The sequence below is a fragment of the Eptatretus burgeri genome, chromosome 1, assembly GCF_056783735.1.
Source record: "Eptatretus burgeri isolate ZD-2024b chromosome 1, Ebu_testis_v1, whole genome shotgun sequence".
Taxonomy (NCBI): domain Eukaryota; kingdom Metazoa; phylum Chordata; class Myxini; order Myxiniformes; family Myxinidae; genus Eptatretus; species Eptatretus burgeri.
This window is the reverse complement of record NC_140961.1, coordinates 92,858,617-92,883,521: the sequence shown is the minus strand read 5'-3', so window position 1 is coordinate 92,883,521 and position 24,905 is coordinate 92,858,617. Positions and strand designations below refer to the sequence as shown.

Here is a 24,905-nt window from a genome sequence, read left to right as displayed (position 1 = left end):
TGGATCTCTGGACTCTTACTCACACGAGCATACACATCATGACATTTTTTCTTTGTATACCTTGTCGAGGCTCGTATGAGAGCTAACACACAATGCACATCAAGGGGGGCATGAGACAAGAGGGGAGGGAGTGGGAAGGACAAAACAGTGGGGAACAGAGACATTAGGAGATCTGTGGAAGGGAGAGAGATGGGACGGGAAACATGGGGAAGAGAAGATGGACATTACAGGGACTTTCAGGAAGGAAAGCAGGGAATTTGAAGGAGGTGAGCTTGGGTGGATTATCGGGGGTAGAAAAGATCGAGGATTTGGATGGGGGATGATAAGAGGTGGTGCTGAACAGCTGTTTTGAAGGCCTGGAGGGAAGAATGGGAATGAATTGAGTGAGGGAGTTTATTCCAAAGGCGGGAAAAAAGAGGAATGAAAGAGTGAAGGTGAGCAGTGATTCGTGATTTTGGAAGTTTTACCCAAAGGGGGTTGTTGGCGGACCTTGAGCGCCCTGTGGAAATGAGGTGGGGACAAATCGCAGAGAGAGAGCAAGGGGGGAGGGCGAGGTGGGAGAGGAGACAGGAGAAGACAGAAAGACCACCGACCAACCTGCGGTGATTGAGTGAGAGGCCCAAAGGCTCAGCCTCATTGCGGGAGATGCCAATGATCCGAAATGCCTTGGTTTCTACAGCGTGAAGCCGAGAAAGGTGGGAGGCAGGAGCACCAGCCCAGAGGGGAGAGCAGTACTCCATCAGGCTTTGGACAAAAGCTTTTTAAGTGGTCAGGAGCTCAAGTGGGCCGAGGAAGGACATTGCACGACGGAGGATTCCCAGTTGGCGACTGGGTTTGGAGGCGAGGTTTGAAATGTGGCTTTCCCAGAAAAGGTCATGGCAGATCGTGAGACCCAGAAGCTTGAAAGAAAGGACTTCTTCCAGAGTATTGTTGAGAAAGTGGATGGGAGGGCGGGGGGGGGGTTTCTAAACGGTCCTTTCTAAAAGACATAGTGAGAGTGTGACATTTGTCAGGATTGAAAGACATGTTCCATGTGTTGGACCAGCTTGTGATTTTATTCAGATCAGCAGTGAGCGAAGAAGCTTCTGCTTGCCGGTCCGAGGGATGACCGATGGTACGGCAGAGGGTGGAGTCATCAGCAAAGAGATATAGAGGATTTTCCATTGAGTCGTAGAGATCATTGATGAAAACCAGTAAAAGAACAGGGCCCAGAATGCGACCTTGAGGAACCCCAGCCTGGACAGGAAGGGGGGGATGAAAGGACTCCATTTAGGGCCACACGTTGACTGCGACAGGAGAGGAAGTCTGGGAGCCATGAGTGGAGATGGCCTTGGATACCATAGGAAGAGAGTTTGGTAAGCAGGGCAGGGTGCCAGACTGTGTCAAAAGCACGTGATATGTCCAGGGATACGGCTCGGATTTCCTGTCTGGCATTGAGGGCTTCCATCCATTGTTGGGAGAGCAGAAGCAGCATATCCAGCGTTGAGTGACCTGGTCTGAAACCAAATTGATGATCAGAAATCAAGCCATTGGAGAAGAGGAAGGATTTGATGTCTGAAGCGATGATGGATTCCATAACCTTGCTGATGATTGGGAGAAGGCTGATTGGTCTGTAGTTGCAGGGATCTGTTTTTGCACCTTTTTATCCAGGCTAGTGATGTTTGCTGATTTCCAAGCAGATGGCAGATGACCTTGAGCAAATGAGCGGTTGAATAGAACAGAGAGAGGGTGGGCAAGAGCAGAGGAGCAGGCTTTGAGGACACGTGGGCTGATGCAGTCTGGACCGGTTGCAGAATCTGAGTCGAGGTTTCACATCAAACTCTCCACCTTGTCAGGAGAAAAGGACACAGAGTCCAGGAACAGTTGGGTGCGACTTGGTACCGTGGGTAGAGAAAGTGATGAGTTTTGGATACAAGATTTCGCTGCAAACACCGAGTTTAGGCATTCAGCTTTTTCATGTGCGGTATCAGCAGTGCGGCCATTTGAGGTAAGGGAGGGGATGGAGGGGGAACATACACCAGAAACAGATTTCATTAGACACCACCAGGATTTTGAGGAGGGAGAGAGGTACGACAGTTCAGACTTGAGATGAGAAAGATGTTGTTTTCTGGCTCTCCTGAGGGTAGGTACACACTTGTTCCGAGCTTTATGGAAGGAACTGAGATTGCCCTCAGTTGGGTTTGCTTTCCATGAGGCAAAGGCAAGTTGTTTCAGGACAACTGCCTCACCACAAGCTTCAGTGAACCAAGGGCGGGAGGAAGGGTTGGACAACTGAAGACGAGAGGGGATAAATCTATGCATGAGGGAGAGCAAGTTTCTTTGAAAGAATTCCCAGGATGAGTTGATTTTGGAGAAAGTAGCGATAGGAGACCAGTCTATAAGTTTGAGGGCTGCTTGGAGACCCTGCCAGTCGACTTGAGTGAAATGCCAGACTCGACGGCGGTGAGGTGATTCTCTGATAATAGCCAGAGAGATGTCCACTTTGACAAGGACGTGGTTAGAAGAACCGATTGGAATGGCGGAAGAGCCCCAGATATTGTCAGGGAAATTTGTCACATCAATCAAATTTGATGCAGAAGAAATGGAGTACCATTGGTTGAGATCCGGGTAGGGAAGTTGACCGATTGAGTCAGTCCCAATGAGTCGCAGAAAGATTTTGCTGAGGTGCCATGACAGGTGAGAGAGGTACCCACACCTAGCCAACTGGCATGATGACAATTGAAGTCGCCACATATGAGGAAGAGAGAGTTTGGATGAGAAGATAGAAGATGGTCCATGCTTTCAGATAATGAGGTGTAGATGGAGTCATCACTGTTAGGTGGACGGTTCAGTACACATATAAACATGAGGTGGGAGTGGAGGGGAAGCCGTAGGCAGAGGTATTCCTGGGGGTGTGGGGGAGTGAGGTCAGTGCATGGAGAGTAAGGAATAGAGTCTTTGATAAAGAGAGCAACTCCTCCACCAGGGCGATGCTCAGGTCTGTCAAACCGGAGGAGGGAGTAACCAGGGAGAGATACTTCGGAGTCAGACACATCTTGGGGGAGGAAAGTTTCTATTAGGCAGATTATGTCTGGTTTGTTAGTGGTGGCAACCTCTATGGAAAGATCTGAAAGGTTTGAGCGAAGGCCCCAGATATTTGCGGTCCATACTTTTAATGAAGGGGTTGGGGAGGAGGCTTTGGGTGCAGGGGGTGGTGGGGGGAGGGGGAGGGTAGGAAAAGGGACGAGGGTGGAGAGGTAAGGAGGGTTGTTGAAAGAGTGTGGGGGATTGCAGAATAGCAAGGGGAGGGAGCCGAATGAGGAGGAGAAAAGGCTCTGTGGTGCTGGGGGAGAGGGGGGACAAGAGAGGGGGAAGAAGGCAGTTGAGGATTTGAGGAGGTGGAGTGAAGAGATGGAGGTTAGAGGGCAGTAGAAGGAGGCAGCTTTGTGGATGGGAGGTGGGGGGCAACTTTGGGAAGGATGAGTGAGGGTGATGAATGGTGGGAGAAAGGTGAGGGGGGATTTTTGGGGAGAGGTGAGAGGGAGGCTTGGAGAGAGAAGAGTGGGATGGTTGCTTTGAGAGTGAGGGGTGAGAGGAGTGAGTTGGCACTGAAGTTGGAAAAAAAGAATTGTTGACGGAAAGCGAACATTCATAACAAACTGGGGTTTTTAAAAGTTTTAGGTCAGTTATGCGATTAAACACATTTCTTGATGGATGCAATAAAGGCGAATTCGGAGAATGGAGAGAAGAAATGCTGTAACAGTTGGATTTTTTAGGCAAGGTATGAAGGAAAGGTCGAATTGAGAGCAGTCTGTTTAAATAGCAGAAGAGTCGTGCATTATGATGCAGTAAAGAGATCCACTTGTGTGGAAGAGGAAGATGAAGCATTATAAGAGATCGTTTTAGTTATTATTATTAATGTTTGAGAGAGTTTAACAGATTAGGTCATGGAAGTGTTGTATAAAAAATTGAGGAAGAAGAAGAGGAAGAAGAGGAGGAGATGAAGAAGAAGAAGAAAAAGAATCAGAGAAAAGTGGCGTTTTTTTTTTTTTTGAAATAAGATAAGAAATAGAGTGATTCGTTGGGAGGGATGGTGGGCATTAAGAAAGTGGGAAAGATAGAAATTGAAGATAATTGGGAAAAAACAAATTGACACGATCGTATGCCGAGGGCAACAAATGGTATGCTTCAAGCCTCAAGGATAGGCCTCAAGCACCCAGTTAGACAAGTTCGACGAAATCTCACAAAATAGCACGATTTTTGAAACAAAACCGAACTTGGAACACACAGTAACATGTCGGAGAGAAAATAAACAGTTAAAACGGGACAGATAACGACCGGAAACTTAACTTTGAGATCGTCAGCAGGGAGCCCCGAAGGAGACCTGCCAACACTCCAAACCCAGAACCGGAAGTCGAAGGCACCGAAGGAACCTGGGGCCTCCAATTTTAAATATTGTTGCGGACCCGGGGTTGGGGCGAGAAGACCACGAGGGGGGCGGGAGGGGGAGGAAGCCACCTCAGGTTCCCACCAGGCTCTCCGGAGTCGCAGGCCATCGCACAAGGATAACTCCATGATGTGGCGGGTCGCAAATCGACCATGAATGCCAATAACTCAACCACGTGACTAGGTTCCTCCGTCTAATGGAAACTGGTTACCTAAAATGGTCACGTGATCTAATTACCGGGGGACACGCCCTCAGTATGCCTTGCTCGAACTGGATCCCCTTACCGGATCAGTTGCAGGTGAGCGTTACTGCAAAGGACATACCGGCTTGGAAACAGATTGTTGGGGGATAACGTCCCGGCTCGGCAAGGATATGGACCATGCTGGATCAGTGAAGGTAAAGATGAAAACGAGCTGGGAACATTTCTAGAGAAAGAAGTTATTCCAATCAGGCGAGGAAAGGTATGTGACACAGTAAATGGGGTTTATTATTTTGTACAGTAGATATAGCAAGGAATTTGCGGGTTGCAACAAAAGGCAAGCACTTTACAAAAGCAGACACAGAGCAGACTTATTCCTTTATACCTTCTATGTTCTTAATTTAAGCTAAGACAGGCGACACATACACACACACACACACACACACACACACACCCGCTGAAGATTAGTTAGCCAGAAGGAAGGAGAGCAGATGATAATTAATGGCTTCTCAATACCTGGCGTGGTCGGCCGACTGCGCAACCCAGTACGCTTTGGGGTTGCTCTGCTTGAGCGATCCCACCTTCAGAGTCAGCGCGTAATCTCTTGCTTGATCACTTTGCCGGGGCTCATGGAAATGCATGTTCCGCACTGGTGCAGATGAACGCCTGTCACACACCAACCCCGAGTGCAGAGGCAGCGACAGGCAGACAACGAGGTGCAGCGAAGAGAGGGCGGAGTAGAGAGAGATAGAGAGAGGGGGCAGACGGCTTTGCGATCCGCCTTTTATAAGCCGCGGGCAAAGGGTGGGGCGACGACCCGAAGCGGCACGACGTCAGCCAAATCATACCCTTCCATTGGATCCCGGCCCCGCCCTGCCAGGCTCCTTGTGCCGGAAGCGGCTTAATTCACACATCCAGCGTGATGCGGCCCGGAACCTTTCACCGAACTCCTGGGCCATGTTCTGGTGACTAGACGAGGGTCGTGTCGGTTACACATGCCTGTTCGGGGCCCCTCGGTGAGCTGTGGTTGGTGCTGTTAACGTGCTTGGCCAGTCCCCACGCCACGCGGTCCGAGTGGCCTGGGCCACGCAGCATGCTCGTTTCTTATCAAACTGCATCGATGCAGTGATACGTAGAGGCACGGGGTGATTTATCCTGCGTGCGGGAGATGTTGGTGGTCAAGGTGGTGCTTCTGGTGAGTGGAGTTTGAGCAAGGTGAGACGTGTTTTAAATTGGCACACAGATTCGAATGAAAGGGCATGCCATGCACGTCCTGTACAGTGTAGGTGGAGAGTTTGTCATAGTTGTGATTTTCACAGACAGCCACCTGGGTGTAGTGCTTGCTTTGATTTATATCATAGATAAAAGGAAAGGGTTGGAATGAAAATCAAGATTGAATGGCAGATAGGGATATAATTAAACATAGCTGTAAGACCCACACAACGCAGCACTTTGTCCCGTTAACCCATAAGACATGAGGGGGAGGTCTGACTGTACGAATACAAACAAAATAACTGCCTGGGTATCACTCTATGTTGGGTGCCGTTGCCTTTGAGGCATGAAATTTTGCAGAACTGCAACAATATATTTATACATGCATGAGCTCCCGTTCTTTGCAAGTAAAGAGATTGTGCAAACATTGCATTTGTTCTGACATGAATGGAACTCTGATGAGTGAACAAGGTGTTAATGTCCAAAGTGGTTGTTAATGCATGGATCCAATTATAATCAGGTTGATTAAAACTCAATATGATTGTATATCAGGAAAGAATTGCTTAGAGCCCTTTTAATCATCCTTGCAAACGGGCCAGCATACAAGAGAGGACACTGTGACAAGACAATCATTCAACAGCCATGGTGGACGAGGTAAACACGCGCGAGTTGAGCTGGCAGAACAGAGACACGAGGTGGAAACAGCTTGGCGTGGGAATCAGACTTGGACATTGTATGTAATGGCAAATTTCCTCATTTTACTTTGTATCTGTTTATTTGAAATACAAGTTTGAAAAATATTATGTTGTTGATGTAATCATTGTCACGTCACTTGGAAGTCGCAGACACCAACTGACAATGATCCATTTGAGGGGTAGCTGACCTGTATGTTCATTCATGACCCTGGATTGCAATCGTGAGAGAATGCGCTGGGTTCGGCACCACTAACAACATACGCATGCCAAAGTGAAGGAAATCCGAAAGGTGTGCATATACCCTCGTAACATTTTGGAAAACGTGACAGGATCTGTCAGTTGTAAAAGGGTTTATGGTGTCACAGAAACAGCAGACGAGGAAGACAATAGTGGAGGTAAGCCCCGGTACTGCACTGCAGTTGTGATCTGCGTTCAAATTGACCGCCCATCTATCTGTCATGGAGTTTGATAATTGGAATGAGTGAGTCGAGCGGTTTGGACTGAAGAGAGAGACACTGATGGAGTTTGTTTGTTAAAGAACAGCAAGCAGTTGAAAAAGAAGAGAAGGGTCGTGAATGTGAGGACAGACAAGCGGAGCATGAGGCATACAAAGAGGTGGAGCATGAGGCATACAAAGAGGTGGAGCATGAGGAATGGAAAGAGGAGCTGGAACCTGAGGAACGAGCACAAAAATATGCAGTGTGAGGAACTTGCAAGAAAAGAGGAGGTTGAGAGTGAGCAATGCAAAGAGCAGGCAGAGCATGGCGAACACGACTGGGAAGCCGAAATTATGAAGGAGGAAATGCGAATGAAGATTGAATTGGCAAGAAGAGAGTTGGAGATTGAAGTAGCTACATGTGCTTGCACTGCACCTGACACTGGTGATGTATGAATAATGGCAAACAAGCCAAATCTCCCCACATTTGATGAGAAATGCGATGAGCTGGGTGCGTATCGAGAGATATGAGCGCTTTGCTGCGAGTCAACATTGGAACAGAGAGGACTGGGCAGGTAGTCTCAACCCCTTCTGACAGGCAAGGCACTCCAGATGTACACCAGTATGCCCTTGGAGAATGCTCTTGACAATGACTGCTTTAAAGTAACTTGGTTGAGGAAGTATGAACTTACAGAGGAGGGATATCGCTGGAGGGTCAAATAAATTAAATCCGATGAAGGTGAAACTGCATTTCAGCTCGTGATACATTTGAGATGGTGCATTACACAATGGACTTTTATGGCAAAGAGTGAATGTTGCTTTGAAGCATTCATTGACTTGTTGATTCGTGAACAGTTCCTTTGTGTGTGTTCTACGGAGATGGTGCTGTTCATATGTGAGAGAGTTCCTCAGAACACTGAAACAATGACAACCTTGGCTGAGCAGTATATTGAAGTACATGGTGGGTGTATTACTGGGAGGTCGGTCAAGAAGAGGGACATCATAATGAAACCAAGGTCAGACAGTTTGCTGCACAAGATTGACCAGTCTCATTCTACAAATCCGCAATTCAGTAGAAACGATAGGTAATGCTTCTATTGTCACAAGAAAGGCCACATGATGGCCGAATGTTGATTGAGGAGGCAGCTCAGATGAGGTCACAACAGAAGGCAGCCAGTCAGTGCAGAGCACGACTTAAAGAGGAAAGATGTTATGTGCAGAGCAAATCCGAAAGAGCAGTCTGCATCAGCTGTGCAAAAGTGTCCCGAGGAGATCTTGGCGAACAAAGGACGATTTTAGTCAACATCTATGGTCTTCAGCAGTTGTGAGAAAAGCACTGCTGGCATCACCAATGGCAAAACCACCGTGGATGAAAGCTACGTGGATGCACAGAAAGTGACATTATTCCAAGACTCAGGTTGTACGAGTGCAGCTGAAAGAAAGATGTAGTGACAACATGACAGATGACTGACAAGGTCTACTCCTGCAAGCTGATTGATAGTGCATTGCGTCACTATGCAGGTGCAAAGATCCATTTGGACACACCATATTACATCGGAGAGGTGGAGGTAATGTGCATGGAGGACTCCATTTGTGATCTTGTGATCAGTAATATACTGGGAGCACCAAGAGGTCAAGTATCCAGACCCAGACTGGATTCCACAGCTGGCACAAGTAACAATGACCAGGGCACAGACCAAGCGCAACAAGGATGACATCAAACTATTGAAGGTGTCACAATCTGACATTCCTAAGGTGACCATGCAAGAGTTTGAGCAAGCTCAGAAGGAAGACTTCTCACTTCAAAGGTTGTGGAAGGAGGTGCAGGATACCAGAGAACATCAGATGCGGGACAAGAGGAAGTACAGGCTCAAAGTCCACAAAGGTGTCTTACACCGTATCTACACAACTGACACCACTGAGGTGAAGCAAATCATCATTCCGACCAAGTATCAGGAGGCCATGATGAATTTGGCACACTAATCAATTGTTGGAGGTCATCTTGTAGTGAAGATGACATCTGACCGAATAACCAGCAGCTTCCATTCATCAGGGATAACTATTGACGTCAGCAGATTCTGCAAGTCCTGAGACATCTGCCAAAGGACCATCCCCAAAGGGAGCTTTTCCAAGATACCATTGGGAACCATGCTGTTGATGGAAGAGACTTTTGCAGAGTGGCCATGGATCTGATTGGACCATTGTGCCCAGTGTCTGACAAGGGCAACTGGTATATCTAGACTGTTGTGGACTATGCCACTAGGTATCCTGAAGCAATTGCAATCCCAAAGGTTGAGATGGAGAGGGTCACGGAAGCACTGCTGGAAGTCTTCCCCCCTGTAAGTCTCCCACAAGAGGTGCTGAGCGACCAAGGTACTCAATTTACATCAGACCTGATGAAGAAGGTGTGTCGACTCATTGTGATGAAGCAACTCTTCACGACACCATATAAACCTAGGTGCAATGGACTTTGTGAGAGGGTCAACAGATTTCTGAAGAGCATGCTGAGGAACATGTGTCAAGAGCAACCACGTGATTGGGACAGGTCCGTGCAGGTGGTGCTATTCACTTACAGAAAGGTGCCTCAAGCAAGTACCAAGTTCTCACCATTTCAGTTACTTTAAGGACAAACTTTAAGAGGGTCCATGCAGTTGTTGAAGGAGCTGAGGACCGGAGAGAACACGTCTGAGGTTTATAATGCCTACCAATATGTCTTGACTTGCATAATTGACTGGAGGACACTTGTCGACTGGCAAGACAGAGTCGATATGCAGCTCAAAGCAGTCAGAGCATTTCTATGATAATAAAACCAGATACAGAAAGTTCAAGGTTGGAGACAGAGTTTTATTGCAACTAACAATGGAGCACAACAAGTTGATGCTCCAAAGACAAGGACCATATGAAGTCCAGGAACGAGTCAACTCGACGGACGACAACATCTGTGTCAAAGGCAAGACCAAAATTTGCCATGCCAACCTTTTGAAGTTGTATCATGAGAGAGCTGACAATGCAGCTGATATCACATTTACAGCCCAATGTGGCTGCTTTAGCGATAATCGACCCAGAGCTGGATGGTGATGAAGAATGTGCCTTGGTGAATGAAAACTTGCTAGAATTGAGGCCCAGGGCTGACCGAGTGACACACTAGCATGTCAACAACAGTAAGTATCTGTCAGCAAGGCAGACAAAAGAAGTCTGGGAGTTACTCCAGGAGTTCGCAGATGACTTCACTGGAATCCCAGGCACGACAAACCTGGAGGAGCATAAAATTGAGACCACTACAAATTAGTCAGTCAGAGTCAAGCAGTGCCAAAGGCTGTCTGCTATGCAAGCTGTGATCAAGGAGGAAGTGGAAGTTATGTTGGAAGCAGATATCATCGAACCATCAAAAGCAGCCTACAACTCGCCGGTGGTGATTGTAAGGAAAAAGGATGGATCCAACCATTTCTGAATTGACTTTTGGAGATTGAACTTGGTCACAAAGTTTGACACTGAACCCATGGGGAACCCTAAAGCTACCATGGCAGAGCTGGAGTGAGATCGTTATTTTACCAAGATCGACCTGATCAAGGGTTTCTGGCAGATTCCTCTGGAGGAAGTTTCATAGAAAAGACAGCATTCATAACACAGATGCCTGCGAACAATTTAAGAAGATGTTTTGGCTTTGTAAATTCAGTAGCAACCTTCAATCAAATTATGAGGAAGATGCTGCATAATTTACATAACATCGACCACTATGTGGATGACATCCTGATGCACATGGTCAGATGGGAAGACCATGTCAAAACACTGTGGCAACTTTTTGAGCAGATCAGGGACGCAGGTATGACTCTTCGGCCTTCCAAATGTGACATTGGATTTCATATGCTGGAGTTTGCGGGACACTGAGTGGGAAAGAGTCAGGTACAGATAGAGGAAGAAAAACTCACATGCGTCAGAAACGCCCAAGTACCAACAACCAAAAGACAAGTTAGATCATTCCTGGGCTTGAACACATGTGAGTTGAGCTGGCAAAACAGATACTGGGTGGAAACAACTCGACGCGGGAATCAGACTCAGATATTTTATGTAATGATGAACTTCCTCATTTGACTTTGTATCTGTTCATTACAAGTACAAGTTTCAAAAACGTTATGCTGTTGATGTGGTCACTTTAGTGTCACTCGGAATTCACAGACACCAACTGACAAAGATCCATTCGAGTGGTTGCTGACTTGCATGTTCGTTCATGACCCTGGATTGCAGGTGTTAGAGAATGTGCTGGGTTCAGTACTATGAACAAGATACATACACCAAAGGTTTGCGTATACCCTCCTGACATTTTGGATGAATATGTATTTGCAGAATTATGATTCTCTTTATTCCAAATTACTACCAGCCCTTTTGTTGAGCTATCTGCATTGCAAAGGAAGGATTTATATCGTCAATTTTTTATCCATGTTCATTTATTGTGATTACTATGATGGTTGATGTCCTATTTGAATAATGTCTAATTTGAATGCAGTGGGAATTCTTTTTCCATTAACTGGAATATGAGATTCTTATTCCTCTATCTCTCTTCCTATTCTTCTCCTTCGTTTGGCTTTTCCCATCATTCCTCTCCTCTTTCTTTTATGCACCACCACCGCAAACATCATCATCATTACCACCACCACCACCACCACCACCAACAACACATAATGTTCTGTATATTTCGATTTTCAGTGGCATTATTATATTTTGCTCTTGTACAGCATTTGCATTCAAGCACAAACTGGGAAGAAATTGTTTTTGTATCAACCTGAGACATTGGAGAATTCTTTCTCTCCACAAGGTACACAGTCAAAACAACAAATGGGCTCTCCTTTGAGATATATTTTTCTCATTCCAGGTTGGCAAGGTGTGCTGCATACGGACTCTGGTGGCTGAAATCATAACAAAAGAAAAAAGGAACGTTAAAAGGTCCTGCATAATATTTCTTCCATCATCCATGAAGTATTTCCAATTTACCTTCATAAGTTGTAAAATTAAAACCAACTCTCCCAAAACATCCATCCATTGGGTCCAGTCTCTGTGCAGAGCGTTGGTGCTGCCTAAGCAGTCTCCTCGGCTACTGGACACAATCCTGGACAGGTCACCACTCTGACGCAGTAAACCAGCATGCCGGCACACATTTTGCAAACGTCGGAAGGAGGACAGGCAGGGTCAACCCCACCTGGTATTAATTCATCAGCTGAGTGGGATTTGAACTCCGGATCTGAGGATCCCAAGCTCACCACCCTAACTTCCTAAAACATGTATGTGTTTATTATGGTTGTGATCTTACCTTATTCATTCCACCTTTCCATTCAATTTTATCCATGTGCACCTGAAACTGCTCATCTGCAAGCGCTGAAGAGTCAAATCCACCAACAATTACAAACCTGATTCCACCTTTGCTGGTTTTTTGCCAATTGATTAGTTCATACACAGCAGGAGGGTCTCCATTTTCATCAAATTGCATTATCCCTCCCAAGCTGTTTTTAAATTGCACTTTGCGCAGATAATATAATAGCTGACAAAAATAATAGATTTTAGTTGAGGATTATTGCAAAACAAAAATGAGGTGAAATACTGAACATGTGAGACAATATATAAGCACCATGTTTCATAATTATTTTCAACTGAACACATTTCAAAAACATATATATATATATATATATATATATATATATATATATATATATATATATATATATATATATATATATATATATATATATATATATATGACTTGTCTTGAATATAGAAATGTAACGATTCAGCAATAAAAATATTGTGATGGAAGTTTGTCACTGAATCATAAAATAGAACCTTATTAACTTCGTGCTTGCAATTTATTTGCTTCAACATTAAAAACCCTGCTCTTATTCTTAAAATTATATTACCACAAGGAAAAGTACCCATCCCCAGTGACTGGTAAAGCAGGCAAAAGTACCCAGATGGGAAAAGTTAAAGTTAATCTATCAAAGTAAATTATTTAATGGACTATAAAAAAGTTAAAATGGACGAAAAGGAACAGTGGAGATTGGGGTGAGGGCAGGGGTGGACGGACACCAACAGTGGAGTTTAAGGCTCATATACAGTGGAGTTCAATTCAACTCAGTTCAACAGTGGAGTGGTCAGCAACCACTCGAAAAGGAATAGAGGCAAACTTGGACAAAAAATGAGTTGGGGTTGAATGTGGTGGAAAGGATGGATACGGATAGAAAAGCCACTCCTCCCCATTCCTCTCCTCTCACTCCCTCCCCTCTATGTTCCTCTTACACTCTCTCTTCCTCCCCTCTTGACCCGCTCCCATCTTTCCCCCCCTTACCCTCTCTCTTCCTCCCCTCTATACCCCCTCCCATCTTTCCCCCTCCTCTGTCTGTCCCCCTCCCGCAACCTCTCTCTCTCACTCCCTCTTCCTCTCTCTCCCTCACTCTCCCCCCACTCTGCTGCTCTCTCTGCCTCTCTCTTTCCCTCCCTCCCTCTCTCTCTTTCCTGTTCTCTCCCTTCCTCTCTCTCTTTCTCTCTCCCTCCATATCTATATCTATCTCTCTCTCCTTTGCTCTCTCTCTCTCTTCCTCCCCTCACTCCCTCATTCTCTCCCTCCCCCTCTCTCTCTCCCTCCCCTCTCTCTCCCGCTTTCTCTCTCTCCTGCTCTCTCTCTCCCCTCCCTTCCCTCTCTCTCTCCCGCTTCTCTCTCTCTCTCTCACTCTCTCTCTCTCTCTCTCTCTCTCTCTCTCTCTCTCTCTCCTGCTCTCTCTCCCTCTCTTCCTCCCCCTCCCTCCCTCTATCCCCCCTCTCCCTTTCTCCTCTCCCTCCATCTCTCTCTCCCCTCTCTCTCCCTCCATCTCTCTCTTTCTCCCTTCCTCCCTCTCTCTCCCTCTCCTTATCCTTACATGGAACCTCCTTATCATTAATGATTAGTCAAAATATCGAATTTCGTTTTAACCTCATTTGATTAACCCTTTGCATGCTGCATTGCTCACGGCCACATAGTTCCCTGTTGCTTAATTAATTTTTTTCATAGGGCTGTGAATTTCAACTGGTATTTGCAAAAAAAACACAACTTGGGTGTCAAGTTAGACGAATAAACAAAATTAAAACAATATATTTTTTTAACTTTTAAAAAAATCTTATTACAAATCTGTGACCGCATCACGCAAGGGGTTTTTTTTAAAAAAAAACGTGCCTTCGATTCCTCCCAACCCATTTTTTGTCGCCTTCAACTTTCCATGTACGTCTCTCTCCTTTCCCCATCTACCCCCTCTCTTAAATGACTATGCTCTATCCTTTTAAAATATTGAGCGGACTTTATCACAGAGCATTGGTGCCGCTAAAGCAGCTTCCTGACTAAGGGTTATACTGGGAGGTTTTCAACTGCCTTCCCAGCATTACTTCGAGCAGGAATTTGGCCACGGTGCTGGCGGTAGCTCGCCTACTCTTCGCGAAAGACACCTGGGGATCTTTAACGTCCACCAACTAATGTGAATAGAGAAGACGTCCAGTTTAAGGTGCAGGGTAAAAAAAAGTTGTTGTTTTGCAAAGGTGCAAAAGTTCATGGATGGGCTGGAGGTGTGGTTTTTAGTAAGAAGGTGAAGAGGAAAGGGCATTCCAGCACTGGCATACTGAGCCTGAGCTGAGCAGAAGAGCAGAGGGGCAGGCGAGTTTGGAGAAGTGGGCCGAACACCCAAGGAGAGGGGTTTGGGTACCATGTGCCAGAGAGGCAACCAGAAAGGGGACGACAGGATAGGTCACCCCCCCCCCCCTAATAGTTAGTAGTGTCAAAGCTTGGATAGGAGTGGTGCCAGTTGCACGGAGGCTGAGAATACAGTTAAATCAGGGAGAACCTGCCAAGGAAATCTATACTGCCCAGCCACGATATTGTGCTGAGACAGAGAAAGCAAATATATGGGCCGAGCCCAAATGTGTTCGGCAGTTTGAGCAACAACGTGTGGGACGATGTGTAAATTGGTTGTGTAGAACCACTGTAGAGGAGGGTTTAATGATAAATGAGAAATTAGTGTGTTGAGAATTTGGGGAGAGAGTCAGGATGTTCCCCCTTTGTGCCATTTTTGAATGGCCGTGGCTGCTGGAGTAATAGAGTCGTGTAATTGGATTTTGTGAAGTCTCATTGTGTCCCAAATTTTGGTATTGGGGTAGGCACACCCCCCATGGGGCTAATACACTGGCGAGCCTTGTGAGGCCATGCCACCTCATCATGTTGAATATAGCATTTGCCTTGATTTTCCTCCTGGGAGATAGGATAGTTAATGGCATTAGTGGGGCCAGGAGGGACAGAGTAGTTTAAAAGGGATAAGCAGGGCAGTATTTAGGCTCGAGGAATTAAAGGTACAAGGGTAGAATTAGAGCAGTAGGTTACAGGGCAAGAGTAGAGCTAGTTTAGAGGGGTTAACAGGATGGATAGATCAGGTTAGGTTTGGGCTGAAACTGGACACCTGATCTGCTGCTACCACACATTCCTGCCTCCATGCCTTCAGTTGGTATGACGTCGGTACAAGTACAGCAACAGCGAGGCCGGCTAAGGCATGACTGGGCCTATGCAGATTTTCCTTGGCAGTAGCATGGGGTTCTTTATGAAAATCCGAGACAGATAGAATAATTGATTAGGTGAGAGCTGATTAGTTATTCCCTCCAATAATAGGTGAGAGATGTGATTGAGTCTTGTTATTTGCATGTCGACTGCAATTGGCATTGCATATGGTGCATGCTTGGGAGTCTCGTCGGTGGTGTTTCTGTCTACGCTGTTGTTGGTGACTCACCAACGAATGATGAAACTAGTCCGGTGCCTGAAGGGGGGGGGGTGGTGGTGTAGCATTGGGATTTTCAGTGCAGCGGCCTGCAAAAAAAAGAAGGAACCCAACAGGTTCCCGTTGTGACAGCGGTTGATAAATAAATCATTTCAAGAAAAAAAAGATAGCTCCAGCGAACTATACCACTGAGGTTGTTTGCATTGATCAAATACAGTACTCCTGAAGAGGACTTGACTGAATTGGGAATTGATTTCTTAATAATTTTTTTCTTTGCTCGATTTGTACGAAACTTGATACAGCACACCGCAGTTGAATGGTGAGTAAGGTAGCCCTAAAATGTTTGCATGATCATGTACCGTTTTGGCTGTATTTCAGGAACATACATACATACATACATACATACATATATATATATACATATATATGTATATATATATATATATATATATATATATATATATATATATATATATATATATATATATATATATCTTCTTCTTCTTTTGGCTGCTCCCGTGTGGGGTCGCCACAGCGGATCATCCGTATGATCCGCATTGTGATTTGGCACATGTTTTACGCCGGATGCCCTTCCTGACGCAACCCTGGTTGCCTCTTACGACACAGGGATAATATATATTTATATATATATATATATATATATATATATATATATATATATATATATATATATATATATATATATATATATATATATATATATGTTGTTCATCTTTCGGCTGCTCCCGTTAGGGGTCGCCACAGCGGATCATCCGTTATGATCCGCATACTGATTTGGCACAGGTTTTACGCCGGATGCCCTTCCTGACGCAACCCTGGTCGCCTCTTACGACACAGGGATCAGGATTTGGGTTTCGCCATGATTCCAGGCTGCTCTCCACCCTGCCCAGTGCAGAGCCCCCGTCCTCAAGCGATCCTCCAACCCAAGCCTCCGAGTAGCCGGATTACAGGCGCACGCCACTACGCCCGGCCATATATATATATATATATATATATATATATATATATATATATATATATATATATATATATATATATATATATATATATATATATATATATATATATATATATATATATATATATATATATATATGGTATATACAACCCTAACAAACCTGGAGTACGGTATATAGTATACATACACTACAGGTCAAAAGTTAAAGAACACCCCATTTTTCCAGTTTTTACTGAAATTTAAGCAGTTTAATGTTTCAATGTCCTCTGAAATTAAAGCATTGGACAGATATACAATTGCAGATAAAAAGAAATCATGGAATGGTTTTATTGAACAAAATTTAATCTAAATTTTTGACTCATAAAAGTAGCCAACTTTTGCAGATATAACAGCCGAACATACTCGTGGCATTCTTTCCACAATGGAAATCAAATATTGTTCGGAAAGTTCTTCCCAACACTGTTGCAGAAGTTCCCACAATTGTGTTGCACTTGTCGGTTGCTTTGCTTTCACCATTCTGTCCAGTTAATCCCAAACCAGCTCAATTGGGTTTAAGTCTGGAGACTGTGATGGACATTCCATGATTTGAAGCCTAGCGTCTTGTTCTTTTCTTCCAAGGTAGTTCTGACATAGCCTGGAGGTATGTTTTGGGTCATTATCTTGCTGTGGGATGAACTCCTGACCAACTGGGCATAGACCAGAGGGTATTGCATGGTGCTGCAAAATGCTGTGGTCGCCCTTTTAGTTCAGGGTGCCAGTCACTCTGTGCAAGTCGCCGACTCTGGATCCAGCAAAAGAGCCCCAGATCATCTCGCTTCCCTCCATGTTTGACAGTTGGTGTTGCACACTGGGTAACGATCCTTTCACCAACTCGACAGCATACAAAACCCCTGCGTGATAAACTGAAGATTTCAAATTTTGATTAATCGGTCCATAAGACCTTCTTCCAGTTTTCAATAGTCCACTGGCGGTGCTTCATGGCCGATGGAAGCCTCTTTTTCTTATTTTGCCATCTTAGAAATGGCTTTCTTACTGCCACTCGACTTGTCAAACCTACAGCTCGATGTCTTCTCTTCACAGTTGAAACTGAGACTTCCTTACTTCGATCAGTGTGAAGCTGTGCTTGAAGCTGCTGTCCTTTGAGCCACCTATCACGCAAGCTGTTGACTCTCAGAAACTTGTCTTGTGATTGTGTTGTGCCTTTGGGTCTGCCAGACCTCTTCCTGTCAGAGTTTCCTCCAGTTTTCAAGCACCTTTTGATGGTGTAGAAAACTGTACTAACTGACACCTTGGCTTTCTTTGCAATTTCTCTAAAGGAAAGTCTTACACTTTTAAGCGTTATAATGGTGTGTCTGTCTTCCTTTGTTAACTGTATTTTTCTCGCCATTATGATAGCAACGTACTACTTACTGCAGTGCAATATTGTCCAAATAATGCTTCAGAGGGTGTAGTAACACATCCTGTTCCAACATTGCTTTTGTACAGACAGAGGATTTGTAACTAATCAACAAAAGTTCGGACACCTGGAGGAACTGTTTGCATCAACTTTCAAGGCTTAATTTGCTTCCATTGCAGCAGAACAGCTGCAGTAGCTAACCCATTACTTGTTCCCTGAAAAGGACCTTTATTAACACTCTGAAATTAACATTATTTTTCAGTTTTTGATGACCTAATCGTTTTTTTTTTTAACCTCTGGCAGTTTACCACTTGGCTTTGTACCATTTCAGGTTATTCACTGGACTTGAACCGCTTAAATTTCAGTAAAAACTGAAAAATGGGGGTGTTATAAAACTTTTGACTGGTCGAGTACATTAAAAAAAAAAAAAAAAAAAAAAAAAAAAAAAATATATATATATATATATATATATATATATATATATATATATATATATATATATATATGTATACACATGTATGCATGCCTATTACAGGATGATAGTGCACTTTACTTTGAGCTGTCTGGTCTGGGTTTTATTTCAAACATGACTAGGAACTCTCAGGTTGGTGTTTCCTGGGCAGGTGGTTGCATCACAATGTTTGTCATTCCTTGGATGGGGGTTAAGCTCTGTTTCATTGACATTCATTAGTTATGTATAGTGGATGTAAAAAATATCTCAGTATCTATCATGAAGACAAGGCAAGTTGTCTTCAGCACCTTGAACAAATTTAAATTTCTGCCCTGACTGACTGCTGAGGAGGCAATGGCAAACTAGATAACGTAATCCTTTTCATCAGAGTTCTTTGGCAGCAATGATGCTCTGTCCACAGTGTTGGATGCACACACAGACTTTAAAATTTATTTTTAAGTTATTTTTGTCCAAAATTAGATCAACTTTTTGAACAGAAATCATATTTGCATCGATACTTATTCAATGGAAAGAGAACTTCATGAAATATTATACAGAACATAATTTGCATTTAAAGTATGTGACATGACAAAAATAGCAAGAGAACAATGAATATAATGCATTTAAATAAATATGCATTTGAATGACCCATCACAAAGTTATCCAATCTCAAGTTAAAGCACATGACAGTATGCAGGCTTTGTTGAAATGTACTTTGCATGTAGCTCAATCATTCACTGTGTCGTTTCTTCTGCATTTATAGACAATATACAGAGCAAAGTTAACTTTGAGTTTGGTGTACTTTTCCCAAGTGCCGTGGTCATTTCTCTAATCATGTAATACAGCATCATAATACATTTCATTAAAGCCAAAGTCAAACTGAATAAAGATCTGAACTTTACATAACATATTACAATAATCTTTTTGTCCATTTCTTCCTTGTAAGTCATATTTTGTCTCTTTCCATCTTTTGCATCATTGTTATTTCCATTGTTCAGACTTACCTGCCAAGGCTTAAAATTTGTTATCGTTGCACATGAACCATTTTCAAAATTCCCTACTCCAGGTTTACATGTCTGAAGATCTTGCAAAGCATAGGCCACAGAATACACAGCAGTGTAAGTGTTGTAAGTGAAACGCAGCTGGGATACATCAGTGAATGGTGAATACACTTCACGGAGATTCTCTTTGCCTGTACAAGGTGCCAGAGTGTTTACCTCACTGTATTTCCAAGTACAACCAAAGGTTGCTTCCCAGAGTTCCAGTATATATTTATTTAAAACGGGATGAGTTTTCTCAGAGTTGTTAAAATCCTCAGATTTTTTTAAAATACGTCCTTTGAACTCAGTTTTTTGTGGCGAAATCAAATAACTTTCACTCCTTGGTAGATGCTGAAAATTGTTTTAAGGAAAAGAAATGCTCTGCTCTTTTATCATCATACTTGCAGGGTTATCCGGCAGAATTTTTTTCTTCTATAGTTTGTGGAGACGTAAAACACTTCCATACACCCACTAAGTAATTGGGTCAGGAATCTTTATTACCTCTTACATAGTTACAAAAGCTTAGGCACTACAGAGCGATAAAAAATCCACACACGCACACACACACACACACACACACACACACACACACACACACACACACACACACACACACACACACACACACACACACACACACACACACACACACACACACCTCTTGCAGTATATAAGAAGATATGCAATATCTGTGCTTCCAATCTTTTTTGAAAGGATACATTGTTGCATTCAAAAGATGTTTTCCATTCTTCAGATTTCTCCAAAATATGTAATATGCCAGTAAAATTTAGTTTCCAAAGAGAGAATTTAAATTTTTCATGAAAGTAAAGTTTATTTAACAATATTCTTGTCGCATTTTTGAATAAAATATGTGATGTAAAGCATGGAAATTCATTTTCATTTACATAAATTAAAATTTCATTTCGTCCAAATACTAATGGAACTGATATGTTTCTTTCAAAATCACAAGATTCATGTTGACATTGCTTTGTATTTCTTTCTCTATTTCCCTGAGATTGTAAGCTTGCATCCAAATTTGAAAAACCATCAATCCTTCTTTTTTCATTATTAACTTCGTTGACAACAATAGGCTGGAAGTCTTCAAGGTATTCCCGAAAGCCTTTTATTTCTCCTCGGCGGTAAGTGAAACCAATGGAACCTTGGAAAATTAATGAATAGCGTTCTGATCCTAGAAGAAGTGAAGTAGCCCAACCAGTACTCGCGATCCACATTTTACTCGTCATGTTTTTATGAACAAGTTCTTCCGCAAAAGGATATAAATTTGCATCATTCATATAGAGCAAAGTGACAAACGATTTTGCATTGTTCACCATTGTACCTGTTCCAAATGCAGAAAATGTATGATCAACAGCTGTAAAATGGCTGGTGTTGGCTTAATGGTTTGGGTGGTGGGCTTGGGGTCCAAGGATCCTGAGTGCAAATCCCACTCGGCTGTTGAATTAATACCAGGTGGGGTTGACTCTGCCTGTCATCCTTCCGAGGATAGCAAAATGAGTGCCAGATTGCTGTATCCTGTGTCGGAGTGGTGACCTATCCAGGATTGTGCCCAATAGCCAAGGGGACTGCTTAAGCAGCACCAACGCTCTGCACAGAGTATGATCCCAATGGATGGATGGATGGAATAGCTGTAAAATTATGCTTATAAAAACACATACACGCACACACATGTTGCTGCACAGGAAAATGAAACAGCAACAAACACAGCTCCAACGATTTCACAAAAGCCACGATAAATAGATAAAATGAAATATCAACAAATATACACCAACAACTGGGAGAACAATAAAAGAGCAGGAAAATACAAAAATAATTGGACAGAGTGGGTATAGACAAAGAATGCTCATTGGAACGGCTAAGAAGAGGTCAGCTCAACTGGGACGAAGAACGAATCATAATATAATTAATGCCCAGCAGCAAGGATACCACACCAATGGATTTTAAAAGATGAATTCATGTTGAGTCTACTGTGCTTTTTGATTTATTGTTCAACTGGCAAATACAACCCGTCGCTTTGCTGACATTGGTGTGAAGTGGGGGGGAGGGGAGGGGGGTTGTGGAGAAAAAGAAAGGGAAAGAGAGAGAGGGGGAGAAGGGAGGCAGAGAGGATGGAGGGAAGAGAGGGGCAGAGAGAGGAGGGAGGGGAAGTGAGGAGTGGGTGAAGAAGGGGAAGCTAGGAAGGGGAGAAGAGCAGGGAAGAGGGGTTGAGGTGGAGAGAGCAATGCCTCATGAACTGTTGATATACACTGCGGGAGGGAGGGGTGAGTGAGTGAGTGAGTGAGTGAAAAAGAGAGAGAGGGGGAGGGGGAGAGGGAGAGAGGGAGGGAGAGAGAGGGAGAGAGAGGGAGAGGGGGAGAGAGAGGCAGACAGGGACAGGGACAGAGACAGAGACAGACAGCGGAAGTGCGACAGAGGTGAGGGAGGAGAGTGCTGCATATTATTCGGAGTGGGGATTGAGGAGGGGACAGACAGAGAGTGGGGGAGGGGGAGGGAGGAGGAATATAAAAAAAGACAAAGGTGAGGGGTGGAGGTGGCATTAACAAAGAGAGTGATATGTTATGCTTAATGACCGAACACACACAAAAAAAATCTCATGTCAGAATAGCTGTAGACACAAAAACACAACAGAGTTTGGAATGTTAACTGCAGGCACATCTGCAAAAACTTTGATATCCCAGTTCTCGAAAATTTGTGGGAATATTAACCAAAAGCATGGACTGAAAACATGGAAGTACCGCTCACATACGACCTAATGATCCCATCGAGCATGAACATTGAAAACAAAGCATTGCGACCAGACATCATACTATCATGAGAGAGAAGAAGCCATTGCTAAGTGAAGTGCTAATACCAGTGATTTTGGACTAACGATGCAGAAATCAAGAAAATGACCCAATCCCAAGACCTCAAGAATGAAGTGAAAAGATCCTGGAAGCTGAAGAATGCCAAAGTTGGACCAGTGATATTTGGAGCTCCGGGAGTGATGACAAAGAACCTCACAGAGATATTAAAAACCATCCCTGGGAATATTATTACAAATTAACTATAGTTAGAAGATGTCCAGAGCTCAGTAACTATCGTGAAGAGAGCCCTTGGCACAAAATTTTGAGAAAAGAAAATTTCACAGCTTGGTCCATGAATCGTGACCCATTACTGAAATGAAGGTGGATACTTTGAATCCGTCCTGGGAGGACTCTATTCCACATTCTGAAACTTGCACATTAAGATACCAATCAATGAAACACACACTGCCTTTTATTTGTATAGAACAGAAACTTATTACCTCCACTTCTGAAAGTGGATGGAGGATAATATGTTTTCACCCTTGTCTTTCTGTCTGTGAAAAAGATATCACAAAACGTTATGGACAGATTCAAACAAAATTTAATTTGTGTCAGGTTGGGTGTATGACACTTGTGGAATTTGTGGCAGGTTGGGTGTATGACAAGGACGAATTTATTCGATTTTGGTGTCGATCCGGATCTGGATCTGAATGTTTGTAAAGTTAGTCTTCACCTTTGAGAGACAAGGCCAAAAACTATATATCGTAGGATATCTCAAAAATTGTGGACGGATTTGGACGAAACTTTGCGTACAGATTGGGGGTGTGACTCGGATGAAATGATTCAATTTTGGTGAAGATCCAGATCCAGATCCGGATCTGAGAATTTTTTAAAATTTTTGAAGCGATTCTTCACCAATGAGAGATGGGGCCAGAAAGATATAAAGCATGATATTTCAAAAAGTTGTGGATGGATTATGACCAAACTTGGTGGATGAATTCGGTAGGTGACATTAACAAGCAGATTATATTTTGGGAGGTGACAAGGATGAATGGTCCAGATGCAAATCCGGCCAATTAGTGGGATATAAAACAAACTGTTCAGTCTGGCAGAGGGATATGCTCTTCCAAGTACCAAGCTAGTTTTTCTCTTGTCATGCTGCATTGAATTGCATTTCAACAGGCCTAGTATATTTAAAATTGAAATTTGAATGTGTTTAATGTTGTATGTTTATTGGTTGATTTTAAAAAATGTCATAACTCTTTATGATGAAGTGGCCCTGCAATTCAGAGTATTTTGTTTGTTATTCTTTTTTGGTTTTTGGAAGTGTTTGTGGGTAAAAGTAAAAGACTTCTACTTTTTAGCTGAGAATTTTTCTGCTGCTATCTTGTAAACATTTTCATTGGGTTTGGGAGTTAAAAGTAACAGCCTCCTACCTTTAGTTAAGCAATGAAACATTACATAAAACTTATGTGTTCCTTCAACATTTCCACAAGCTTAAAAAAAAACCAAAACAAAGTTTTTAAAGTATTTTTCCAAATTTTTTCTTTAAACAGTTTGCAAACAAGGTCCAAAACAATAGTTGCAAACAAATTTATTTCAATTTTAAATAGCTTTCACGAGTATAGCTTCAACTTACTAAGGACACCAAGAACATTTGCATCTTCAGCCTTTGGGAGTAATTTTTGAAAGGCAATACAGATACCATTTTGTTCAGCTTCTTTTATGAACTGGGCTGATCCAGTGCGCCCAAAGTCATCATCTACAGCAAGTGTACCAACATACTTCCAACCAAATTTCTTTACCATGTGGACTATGGCGGATGCATGGTTTTTATCACTGGGGACAGTCCGTGTGAAAGAAGGAAAACGTGACTTATCACTGAAGCATTTACATGCTGATCCATAGCTCACCTGGAAGAAAAATACAAAAGGCAAATTTATAAGTTTGCATTTTTTTTTAATAAAAAAAAAATTGAAGGAAATTAAAACAGTGCGAGTCTTGAATTTAGGAACCCAAATGAAGATGGCCAATTAAGATTAAGGAACCAAATTAAGATTAAGGAACCTAAAAATACATAATGAGTAACAATCCAAAACATTAACCAATTGATGAATGACTATTTTTCATAATGTTCTTCAGCCAAAGAAAATAAGGACAACGATCAAGTCTAAAAATAGTGTAGAGTATGAAATTATTTACGTAAAAAAAAAACTACGTAGAAAAATGAAAATTATTTTCCGAAAACAAAATGTTTATAATGACTCATTGAATTCATTTCATGACATTAACCCAATACCTCCAGCTAACAAAATAATCTGTCAAAAATTTGAAGGCGGTTTTGATTGGAAACCTGTGACTGCAAATAAGTTATGTTTTAATTTGCAATACAACAGATCACTTTTGTTTTTATTCCTGAAATATGAAGGAACATGCTTCAATACCTACACCAAATATTTTAATCCGCCAACCTTTTCATCCAAAAAAGGATATTAT

General features: G+C 43.0%; 1 protein-coding gene across 1 annotated transcript in view; it reads right to left on the bottom strand.

The window, feature by feature from the left end:
• The window catches only part of LOC147034964 (extracellular calcium-sensing receptor-like), a 51,639-nt gene that overhangs the window by 14,079 nt on the left and 12,655 nt on the right, over positions 1–24,905 (bottom strand). Inside the window, exons 3-7 of the mRNA XM_085891697.1 lie at positions 24,049–24,322; positions 20,328–20,947; positions 19,573–19,959; positions 12,274–12,501; positions 11,749–11,872 (exon numbers count right to left, since the gene is read on the bottom strand). Of these exons, the coding sequence (XP_085747823.1) occupies positions 11,749–11,872; positions 12,274–12,501; positions 19,573–19,959; positions 20,328–20,947; positions 24,049–24,322 (1,633 nt within the window). The remainder of the gene's footprint in view (positions 1–11,748; positions 11,873–12,273; positions 12,502–19,572; positions 19,960–20,327; positions 20,948–24,048; positions 24,323–24,905) is intronic.